This window comes from Lactuca virosa, chromosome 7 (genome assembly GCF_052849685.1).
Source record: "Lactuca virosa cultivar CGN04683 chromosome 7, Lactuca_virosa_CGN04683_v6, whole genome shotgun sequence".
NCBI lineage: Eukaryota > Viridiplantae > Streptophyta > Magnoliopsida > Asterales > Asteraceae > Lactuca > Lactuca virosa.
Window position 1 is genome coordinate 35296978 of NC_136432.1, and position 11240 is coordinate 35308217.

At 36.1% G+C, this 11240-nt stretch overlaps 3 protein-coding genes across 4 annotated transcripts; 2 read left to right on the forward strand and 1 right to left on the reverse strand.

The window, feature by feature from the left end:
- The first annotated feature begins 514 nt into the window (after positions 1 to 514).
- Positions 515 to 4057, forward strand: LOC145124733 (G-type lectin S-receptor-like serine/threonine-protein kinase At1g61480). 2 transcript variants are annotated; one of them, XM_079060186.1, is made up of 7 exons: positions 515 to 1871; positions 1939 to 2055; positions 2248 to 2438; positions 2504 to 2745; positions 2830 to 3067; positions 3149 to 3296; positions 3609 to 4057. In XM_079060186.1, exons 1-3 carry the CDS (start codon positions 566 to 568, stop codon positions 2403 to 2405), a joined length of 1581 nt encoding a protein of 526 aa, XP_078916312.1. In that variant the 5' UTR covers positions 515 to 565; the 3' UTR covers positions 2406 to 2438; positions 2504 to 2745; positions 2830 to 3067; positions 3149 to 3296; positions 3609 to 4057. The 2 variants fall into 2 exon arrangements, with proteins under 2 accessions (XP_078916312.1, XP_078916311.1); XM_079060185.1 differs by having other exon boundaries at positions 2535 to 2745.
- On the forward strand, positions 2538 to 6495 carry LOC145126540 (G-type lectin S-receptor-like serine/threonine-protein kinase At1g61550). Its single transcript, XM_079061888.1, has 5 exons — positions 2538 to 2580; positions 2683 to 2745; positions 2830 to 3067; positions 3149 to 3243; positions 6332 to 6495. Exons 1-5 carry the CDS (start codon positions 2538 to 2540, stop codon positions 6493 to 6495), a joined length of 603 nt encoding a protein of 200 aa, XP_078918014.1.
- A 2341-nt stretch (positions 6496 to 8836) lies between these two features.
- LOC145124650 (universal stress protein PHOS32-like) lies at positions 8837 to 10115 on the reverse strand. The gene is made up of 2 exons (XM_079060066.1): positions 9291 to 10115; positions 8837 to 9099 (listed from the first exon to the last, which is right to left on the reverse strand). Exons 1-2 carry the CDS (start codon positions 9976 to 9978, stop codon positions 9080 to 9082), a joined length of 708 nt encoding a protein of 235 aa, XP_078916192.1. The 5' UTR covers positions 9979 to 10115; the 3' UTR covers positions 8837 to 9079.
- Positions 10116 to 11240: the final 1125 nt, after the last annotated feature.

Consider the following 11240-nt stretch of genomic DNA (forward strand, 5'->3'; position numbering starts at 1 on the left):
TAATGACTTTGTTCATTACCTAGTCCATTTCATTCATTCAGTCATTTCATTCCATCCAACCAAACATATAGTTACTTCGATGATGAGCACAACTGAATCGTTTCAGAATGTGACTAACCTACACTAATACTAGAGTTAATGCCTTGCACCATGTAACATCTTATGCTATGATTCATGATTTTGACCTATAAATTCAAGATCAATAGCAGGTAGAGGATCAAAACAATGTTTACTTTCATTATGTTGACTTTATGTGGTTTTAACCAGATCTATGATTAATTGTACTACTAACCCTCAGTACAATATCACTTTTTTATATATTGTGGTTGACATCAAAGTAGATAAAGTATAGCTATCAGGATATTATTCTTGAGTTCTTTAAAAGAGATACCATGTCATATTGTAAAAAATCAGATTTCTATCAGAAAAGTCAAGTGTTTATCACAATATGAAAAGGGCACCGACCTACAAATGAAAGAGTTGGCTTTAGATTAAAAATGATCATCATGCTAAATTGATAGATTGTAAATTTTCCAAATTCTAAAGACGTAATCTGCAAAAGGGTATGGCTATTACAAGAGCCACTTTTGTAAACTGTATATGCATGACATGCTTGTATATCCTGATTATTTCACTACAACACTGCAAGTCAACTGATACATTGACTAAAGATAGTCTAATCTCATTAGAGCAGACTCTTGTCTCTTCCAATCAAGTCTTTGAGCTAGGGTTCTTCAGTCCAGGTAATTCAAGTAACCGATATCTTGGTATATGGTTCAAAAATATTCTCCCAAGAAAATTTATATGGGTTGCAAACAGACAAAATCCAATCTCAGTTTCCGACACAAATTCTACCCTCACAATTGGCAACAATGGGAACCTGGGAATCCTAGATGATGACGAAAGGACTGTTTGGTCAACAAGCATAAAAGTCCAGTCAAACGAAACAATCGCAAAGCTTACAGACACAGGATGTTTTGCTCTTAACGATACCATCTCAGGGTTGACTTTGTGGGAAAGTTTTGACTATCCTGGTAACACTCTATTACCAGGCATGAGAGTTGGGACCAATGGAAAAACACAAGGGAAAGATTTATTGACATCATGGAAAAGTGATAATGATCCAACACCTGGAGATTTTGTAGTTGGGCTTTCGGGAGAGCAGCCACCACAGGCTTTCACATGGCGTGGTTCAAAACCGTATTGGAGAAGTGGGCCATGGGATGGAGGGAAGTTTATAGGGATACCAGAGCAAGAGTCTGGGTACTCGAATCTAATGACTCTCATGCCTGAGAACTCACAAGGAGGAGCATACATCAGCATTAACATTCATAACTCATCTGATATCAGATGGCTTTATTTAAGACATGATGGTGTGTCACAGTTGAATTACTTGGATGATGTTCGTAATATATGGGATTTAAGGTGGGAAGCACCTGCGAATCCTTGTGATGTTTATGGAGTTTGTGGTGTTTTTTCAATTTGTACAAACAAGACTCTTATTTGTGAGTGCTTAAAAGGGTTTGTACCACAGTCAAAAGATGAATGGAGTATAAGTAATTGGACAAGGGGTTGTGTGAGAGGAAATGAACTTTTGTGTGAGAAGAATGAAAGTAGTTTGGCTTCTGGAAAGAGTAAACCGGATAAGTTTCAGGTGGTAAGTGGGATCAAGCTCCCAGATTATTATCAATACTTTCCTTACATGGATATGGATGATTGCAAGAGCTTGTGCTTGGGTAACTGCTCTTGTAAGGCGTATGCCTTTGTGGAAGGTATAAACTGCATGATTTGGGAACAAGACCTTATCGATATCGAGCAGTTTTCATTTGGTGGGGAGAATCTTTTCTTGCGCCTTGCCTATGAGGAATCAGGTAAATGCAAATTCTTGATTTTTGTAGACTGTTTTTACTTCTTTATAAGGCTAACACATGTTTATAGGTGAAGAAACAAAAGGAGCAGCAGTAGCAGTTGTCATCAGTATCTCAGTAATAGGTGGTGTACTTGCCTTAGGTGGTTTCATATTTTGTTTATACAAGTGGAAAAAATATAAAAAGGGTAAGAAGATACGATTTATGATTATCCAGATACTTTTACCAAAAGATAGGGAAGAAAGACAATTTATTCAATGGTTGCTGCTCTTAGTCTAAAGCACAGCCAAAAGAATGTTTGTTGTCAAAAGAACGCATTTCTAATTTAATGGACTAACTTTAGATATCTCATTTGTGTGTCAAAAATTTATCTTTGTAGGAAAGAAAACAAAGTTGAATCACTTCAGTTCGGAGGATTATATTGTTTTAAAGGATACGCTACAAGAAGATGATATTAGCAAGGAGTCCTATGAATTACCTATATATAAGTTCCAACAAATAATAGCTGCCATTGAAAACTTTAGCTACAGAAACTAACTTGGTGAAGGAGGATTCGCTGCAGTTTATAAGGTAATAATCTAGTATTTACAAACTTCTTTTTTTGCATATTTTCCAAGCAATTGACACAAAACCAGCACCAACTACTTTCATAAATGATTAAAATAGGGAATGTTAGATGATGGACAGCAGATAGCAGTGAAAAGGCTGTCAGGTCACTCTGGGCAAGGAGTTGAAGAGTTTAAGAATTAAATCGTGTTGATTTCTAAGCTCCAACACAGGAATCTTGTTAAACTTTTGGGTTGCTGCTTTGAAGGGAAAGAAAGATTATTGATTTATGAGTACATGATAAACAAAAGCTTGGACACCTTTCTATTTGGTCAGTTTGAATGGATTGATCATTTTTCATTTTCACTTGTAAAATCATCATAATTTAGAAATAACTTGTATTATTGTATGATAGATCCAAAGAAACGTATGCAACTTGATTGGGCGACTCGTTTCAACATCATTCAGGGAATTGGTCGTGGACTTATTTATCTCCATCGGGATTCTAGTTTAAGGATCATACACAGGGATTTGAAATGTAGCAATATTCTACTAGATGACAAAATGAATCCCAAGATATCAGACTTTGGATTGGCACGTACTTTTCAAATGACACAAGAGCTCGCGAATACTCGCAGGATTGTTGGAACATAGTGAGAATCATTCATTTCCCATGTTGATTTGTGATTCTTGAGAACATTCTAACAATCGGCTTTTTATATTATGAAATGCAGTGGCTATATGTCTCCTGAATACGCCATGAGAGGAGTAATTTCAGAGAAATCGGATGTTTTTAGTTATGGAGTAATGCTATTGGAGATTATAAGTGGTAAAAGGAATACCGAATTCATACATCACTAACAAATCTATCCACTCGGACACGTAAGTATAAAATTTAACGCACAAAACCATACCACATAACTTCTCTCATTTACATATAACAGAAGACATACCGTAAAATGTGACTTGAGAGTTGTAGATTGGCCCGGCCTGGTTCTATTTTGGGTTTACGGTTGTACTTTGACTATATATAACGGCTCTAGGGTATATTATAATATCAGTTTCAAGCTCATGAATAAGAATACTATCTCATGTGTGGACGTAAGTCACATTGATCGAACCACGTTAAATACTGTATCTTTATGTGTGTGGGTGTGTGATTATTCTTGTTTATTCCTCACACACACATTTCAGGCATGGAAGTCATGGAATGAAGGGCGAGTAGTAGAATTGATGGATGAGACATTAGGAGAGTCAACAGAGGGTTTGAGATGCATACATGTGGGACTTCTTTGTGTTCAGGATTTGGCTGAGGATAGGCCAACAATGACAGAAGCAATGTCTATGTTATGCAGTGAAACTCATCTCCCAGAGCCAAAAATGCCATTATTTACTTTACAAAGGTTGTCTAGTACCAATGACATTGGTCAAGAATTCAAAAACATGTGTTCAAGAAATACAGTCACCCTATCCATGATGGAAGGGCGATAGCAAGTAATTGAGCTAACACATCTATTTGTTATATATGTATGATTAGTAATTAGGTGCTTGGCTCTCAAGCAAAATTAATGTTGTATGTTGTGATATTGGTAATAGTTTCTTGTAAGACACATTCGCATGTGAAAGATATGTGAAGTTCAACATTGTCTCTCTAAAAAAGCATTTACTTATCGTATCTGTTGGAGAAAGCATATTTAGACAAGAAGATAGAAGAAAGATTACGTGATGCAAAAATATAACTCTTTTATTAATAATTCAACAACATGTTTCACAGTGCAAATATCTCTCTATACCAATAAAAGAATAGTTTTACTCTCCTTTTGTCATGTGTCACTCTAATACACATCCTAATTAATATTATGTCATGTGTCACTTTATTGTTTCTCAATTTTAAATTTACCCCCAATAAATGAGCAATAAATGTGGCTCAAGAAATGAGGATATAATCCCATAAAATCAAGATTCCGTTTTCAAAATGCTATAAATAAACAACTATCGAAAATATAATCAAGTTAGATGCTTTAAATATTTAGATGTACAAATTATGTAAAAAATATATGTTTGCATGATTAATGGTTGTTATTCTTATAGTTTCTATGTTGCTTTATTAATGTCAACCAACCTTGTAGTACACGGGTTATCACCTAGTATATATATACATACACAACAGAAATGAACCGTTATACCCTTTAAAGCAACAGTTCCTTCTTAACTTCTATAACCAACTTATAACTGTTACCCATTCATACCTATTTTAGCTTTAATAAATACTGATAATTAAGCCTAGCTTAATTTCCAACAGTATCAATGTGGAATATACTAACAATCCCCTTTAGAGATAGACTCGATGATGTAGACAAGGATGTGTTCAGCCACACAGGAAGCATATACGATATAAGATATTTATGGAGTCCAAGATGTTGGAGTAATCCGAATATAAGAAGGAAAGTTTGGTCATTGTGTTTTCTTTATTAATAGAGTCGGTCAAAGTCATGGTCGTAGGTTGCATAAACCCAGGAATGGGTTGTTATTTTTTTCTTGTTTTTTTGGTAAGTTTAGATATAAAACTAGGTAAGAGTCGTAATTTCCATTGATGTGTTTTCAAGTTCTTATATAATAAAATGCCATAATTCTCCATATCCTATGATGTTTTTTCTTGTATCTTTTTGTTCCTTTCCCAGTCAAATTGCGCAGCAGTCAGAGAGATTGTGCAGTAGAAGAGTTGCACTAGTTCATATTGTTTTTGAGTTGTGCGTTCAGGGTTCATTCCAACACAAGATTCCAACATATAGAGACATAAGAGACCGTATCGCACCGATGTGACATACACTAACAACAAGTTGACATAAAACTCTCCCTTAAAATAACTTAACCGTGAAAACTCATTTTTCAAAAGATATAAGCATGTGTCAACAATCATTAGCGATTTGGTAGGAGCTAAGAACCTAATAAATATTATACCAAGCATAATTATGATAAAATCAGCAATAGATTAATTTGATTCTCCATGTAAAATGAGGAAAAACCCTAATATTAGATTTAGGCAAACAAATAATGTTAGAATTTTGGGGTCTTAAAAATATCAATTTACTTGGATATTTCTAGGATCGTGATTGCAATCATTTTTCAAAATCTGTGATTTCGACCCTATAGTCAAGGTATCACGAAATCAGATTTGGGATAATCCTAAGAATGACAATTTAGAAGTCAGGGTACTTCTAAATCTGAAACACAGAAAAATACCTTGTTGTTTTGTGTTCTTGAAGAGATAGATAGAATCGGAAGAATGATTTTCGAGAGTATTTATGTTCCAACCGAATTTTGGAATTTCAATCATCCTTAAATAGATGATAGAAAATTGGTTGAAAGTTGGTTGACGGGAATTTGGCACCAAAATGAGTTGGTTATTATGACATAACCAACTTATGACATCATCATGATATCACTATTAGTTTTGGCGGGAATTTGCATGGTTAGACTCTTTCCCGATATAAAAATCCATTTAGGTTTCGGGGCACTACCCCACCTCCAAGGGCTCTACCCCTTGGACCCCGCCAGGGGTGTAGCCCCTTGGAACCCTGCACCCAGGGCTCTGTCCTCAAACCCTCGTATTCCCAAGTTCGCATTTATCACTCCGAGTGTGCATCCCTCACCTCCTATCTCGGTTAGTAAATGGAGCTTAGTCTATATCAATATTAATAATAATAAATACACTAAAATATGTTGATAACACTAAAATCAACAACAAATAACACATAATTGTATTGCATACAATATTTGTTTGTAATTTCAAGCATGAGACCGTTATCTTCGTAATAAGCACAAAGTGACAGCTAACAAGCATAATTTCTAGAAAATTTTCATCTGAATCTCTATGAAAAATTGGAACCATCATAGATTACTTTTTATGATTTTAGTGTCAGCTAGAGATGCACAAACCCAGGATCCGATCCGGTCAACAATCCGATCCGGTCAAATCCGATCCGGTCAACAATCCGATCCGGGCAAATCCGATCCGAATCCGGTCAAAATCCGATCCGAATCTGGTCAACAATCCGAATCCGATTTGAAACCGGTTTGATCCGGATTTTTTTAGTTTTTACCAGATTTTTCGACGGTTTAACAACCAGTTTTTGTAGAATCCGGTTTGTGATCCGGGGGTAAATCCGATTTCGAGTCCGAAAAGTCAAACCGGTTTGAATCCGGTCACCGGTTTAATCCGATCCGGTTTGGTCAAAACCGGTTTTGACCGAAACCGGTTTTCGGATCGAATCGGTTTCATTTCGAGGATCCGGTTTTTGTGTGCACCTCTAGTGTCAGCTGACATTTTATGTAATTGGGACCGACATGTGAGCTAAGGGGCTTATCGTTTGTACTTTATATTTATATGTTTGGTGAATGCGGAGTACATGTATATATACGATCGAATTATAAGTTGGTACATGCATCTGTTTGGTCTCTCATTTTTTCGGTTTTCCCGAATCGGTTTCGGATTTAAACCCAAACTCATTCCAAACCTAACTTTGAGAATTGAGAACTTAGTGTTATGAGTGGACAAGTTCTAATAAGAAAGAATTCACTCATGATATGGCATAATTTGTTGCTAAAAGAAAATAAAATCATTAATGTCAAAGGAAAAATTCGAACCTAGGTAGCGTAAAATATGTGTCTGTGACTTAACCGACTACACAAGTTCCTACTGGTGTCTAACACAACACTAATATAAAATACGTAATATATATATATATATATATATATATATATATATATATATATATATATATAATAAAATTCATAATTTGGTTCAGTTCAGTTTTTATCGGTTTTTACATTTGTTAAAACCGAAACTGGACCCATTATTTTGGGTTTTTAAAAACTCACTCAAACTGTCTAGAATAGTAAGCAATGATCATGTTGCCAGCATGCTATGCAATTAATCGATTATCTTACAAAGCTAAGAACTTGATCTATATCCAAGAAAGTCGATAGATATTTTTATGGCTTTCAGTGCCCCTGGCACGAGATTATCGAATTGCATTTGAATTAAGAGGTTGTTACAGACGGGTTCAGTTTGCGATTAGACTAAGAATCATCTTTGTCTAAGAAATATATATATATATCTCTCTCTCTCTCATAGAGGATCAGTGGCGGATCCAGAAAGAAAAGTTAGGGGTTGCACAATTTTTTTAAGAGTTGCACTAGTAGGAAAAAAACTCATTTCTGAAGACGGTTTTCATCACAAAATCGTAAATAAATCGACGAATTTACATTAAATTCACAATTATCAAACTTTGTGATCGATTGTCAACGGATTCGTGACGGATTTCCAATGGATTTATGACGGATTTTGACGAATTTTCATCAAATTTACATTTGACAAAAAAAAATTGAGGGGTAGCCCGTGCTACCCCGTGCAACATAGTAAATCCGCCCATAAAATAGTTAGCTAGTTTGCATGCCCCTATCTTCATCTCTAAGAATGACATGCAACAACCACAAACTTCATCATTGTCTTCTTGTGATACATCGATTGTGTTCCTACCCAGTTCACTATTTCAGAGCTCTATCCCAGTCTAGTTTTCTCTCACCCGGAAAGTTCACTATTTCAGAGCTCTATCCCAGTCTAGTTTTCTCTCATCCGGAAGGTGGCTAAAGTCATAGCTCTATCCCAGTCTAGTTTTCTCTCACCCGAAAAGTTCACTATTTCAGAGCTCTATCCCAGTCTAGTTTTCTCTCACCCGGAAGGTGGCTAAAGTCATAGCTCTATCCCAATCTAGTTTTCTCTCACCAGGAAGGTGGCTAAATCCTTGGTCTTACGAGTCGCTTAAGCTAACTCCAAGCACCGAGAGGGACATCGTAGGCAATAGAATCGAGGGTGTCTTCTATTTTGGTTTTAATTTTTCAATTTCGGTTTTTCAATTTCTCGGTTCGGTTTTACTTACCCCTACATTACTAGGTCCCTAATCCATTAGTTTTAGCACTCATTTTGTTGAAAAAACCAAAGCATCACCAAATTTTCAAAAATTTATTCTAAAATTTATTTACTTATAAATCATAGACCCCGTTAACTTCAGATCTAAATCAGTAAATCCCTCATGGGAAAGGAAGCATCGGTTGGGGACCGACTCGAGATCAAATCAGAGTTGTTTAGACCGACCCAAGAGTGCGGTAAAAACCTCCTTAGGACTTTTCGGTCTTAGACGGACTTGGTCTAGTCTCCTGAACGATTGTCCAAAATAATCTCAGTCGAATTGTTTATATACATGTAAATCATTTTTTAGATTTATTTTGTGTTGCAAACACTTCCTATCACTAGAAACACACTTTCATCGATTGTTTTACCTGTTTCTTTTTTAGCAGAAATTTTAAACAGAACAACAAACACACCTTGATTCTTCTCCCATAACCACAGAATAAGAATGTTAAAACAACAAATATAATTAACTTTCATTCCATCTCAAAGAGGCCATAATAATAACAACAAACCACCTCAACAAGCACTCTATTTGACAATGCTTTAACACATAAACAGCTGAACACCATCCACTTTTAAACCCTAAATAAACCCTTAAACAGGAAAACATCAGCAACCTCTTCATCATCCCCAAAACACTTTGAAACACACAACAAACACCAACAAAACACCCAAATACCAAAACCCTTCTTTAGGAGGGCTTTTCCAGATCTGCATCAAAAGTCATTTCCTTTTATCAATTTATGCAACCAATTTGGTAAGAGAATCAAAACATGACTAAAAAACGTATGTTAATTAAGTTGAGTAAACCCTAGAGTCGATAAAAAGTTTCAGTGATGCACAATACGATCAAGCTGTTTGATAAGTTGAGTAAACCCTAGATTCGATATAAAAAAATTAACCTGATTGTTTATCCGATGCATCATGAAACTCCGGTTCCTCCTCCGGCACCGGATGCAGTGAAACCTCGCTGCCGCCATTCACACGAAGAGGTGATCCAACAGCAATTTCGCCATCTTTATCATCTGGATATCTCACAACCACCACCGGACACACACAGTGATGCACACAGTAATCACTAACACTCCCAAGCCTCTGCCCTTTCGATGTCCTTCTAGAAGCACCAAACCCTCGGCTCCCCATAATCACAGCACTTAACCCTAGCCTTTCAACTTCCAAACACAATCGCTCCTTCATATCATGATCTTTCACTATATGGATCTTGAAATTGATTTGGGCATCGACTAGTGGCTTTGCGATATCGTTTGCTTTGGTGGTTGTAAACGCGTCGAAATCATCTTCGAGTTTTTGCTGCGATTCTTCATCGGTGGCGGTGTCGGGATCCTCCACGACGCCCCAATCTGCGCCGTACAGGACAGATGTAGGACGGACGTGGAGGAGTATGACGGAATCTCCAGGGCGGAGGTAATTCTGAACTGCCCAATTCACGGCGTATGCACTCTCATCGCTCAGATCGACTGCTATCGCAACTTTCCTCTGAGTTCCGGCACTTAAAGCGCCGGGTTTTGGAAACCTTGGGGACGCCGGTTGGACGATGATCGCCGGCGGCGGCTTTTCAGGTGACGCCATGAGCAATTATTTGGATAACTAAAGTTGAAGATTCGATAGGGGTAATCAATGTAAATTGGTGATATTTTAAGGGTGAGTTTCTTGCAGTATGTTATTCGCCTGAGCTGTTATGGAGGTTATCTTGAGATTTTGGAAGCTTGAAGAAGAAAGACGAGAGATGATTATCTGTGGACGGTGCTCGATAAGGTTATGGTGGGCGTGAGGATCCAATTGGAAGGCTGACTCCTTTCATTATTCGTCAAATAAAAAAAAAAATTAAACTTAGTATAAATTTTTTTCGAGTTTTGATTCAAACTTCATTTTATTTTTTTTTCTTTTTTTTTTTTTTTTTTTTTTGCTTCGTGGTCATTTTGGTTATGTTACTATGTAGTTTTGGTCTCTTCGAAATTTGAAATTACTATAATAATTTTATGTATTTATTTTTAATTTTTTTCATTTTTTATCTGTTTTAACAATTAAAATACATATATATATATATATATATATATATATATATAATCACATACACAAATACTTGAACATCTCTCTACCATGTTCATCTTCATCTTCATCATATGATCATCATCTCGGTTATGGTGAAGTTGTGTATGCAATTTTAAATCCATGATGAACCTTTTGTAATTTTGACACATCATCTCAATGATCTAGTCAACACATCATCTAATTCCAGCCTTCCAGGTCAAATATTGAATGCAAATGCAATAAACCTTTCTTCCCCAAAATCAAAGTAAGTAGCTTTCCACGAATACAAGTAAATTTTAAAAACAAGCAACAGTAACAATAAAAAAAAATAGATGGTTACCGATCAATCGATGTGCGTGCTTGAAGTTAGCTCAAATAGGCAAAAATCCGCAAAATAACACAAAAATCAATTTGAGAAAAAATGAAGTTAAGTTGAGTAAATACCCAAAAATTAAAATGGAGGAAGATAATCTCAGTTGCTTCGTTTAAATCGCCATTAAAGGAAGCGAAAAAGCTTTGGTTGCTCTTCAACCTCGTCCCATAGCTTTGATTTCCTAATCACATCTGAAAACCAGAAGCAGAGGCGGAAACAATGGAAAAAGAAGTGGAATTATCGTCATTAAAGAATGTGTAATCTTATTATGGGTAATCTCGTTCCATTTTTTTCTTCTTCTTCAGATCTTAAATCCACCGATTGGGGAGGTGGGGAAAGGGATATGGGTTAACAATTTGTGAATGGGTGGAAGAAATTGAGTATTTGTGGAGCGATGATATTGCTAGTGATTATCAGAGAGATAGAA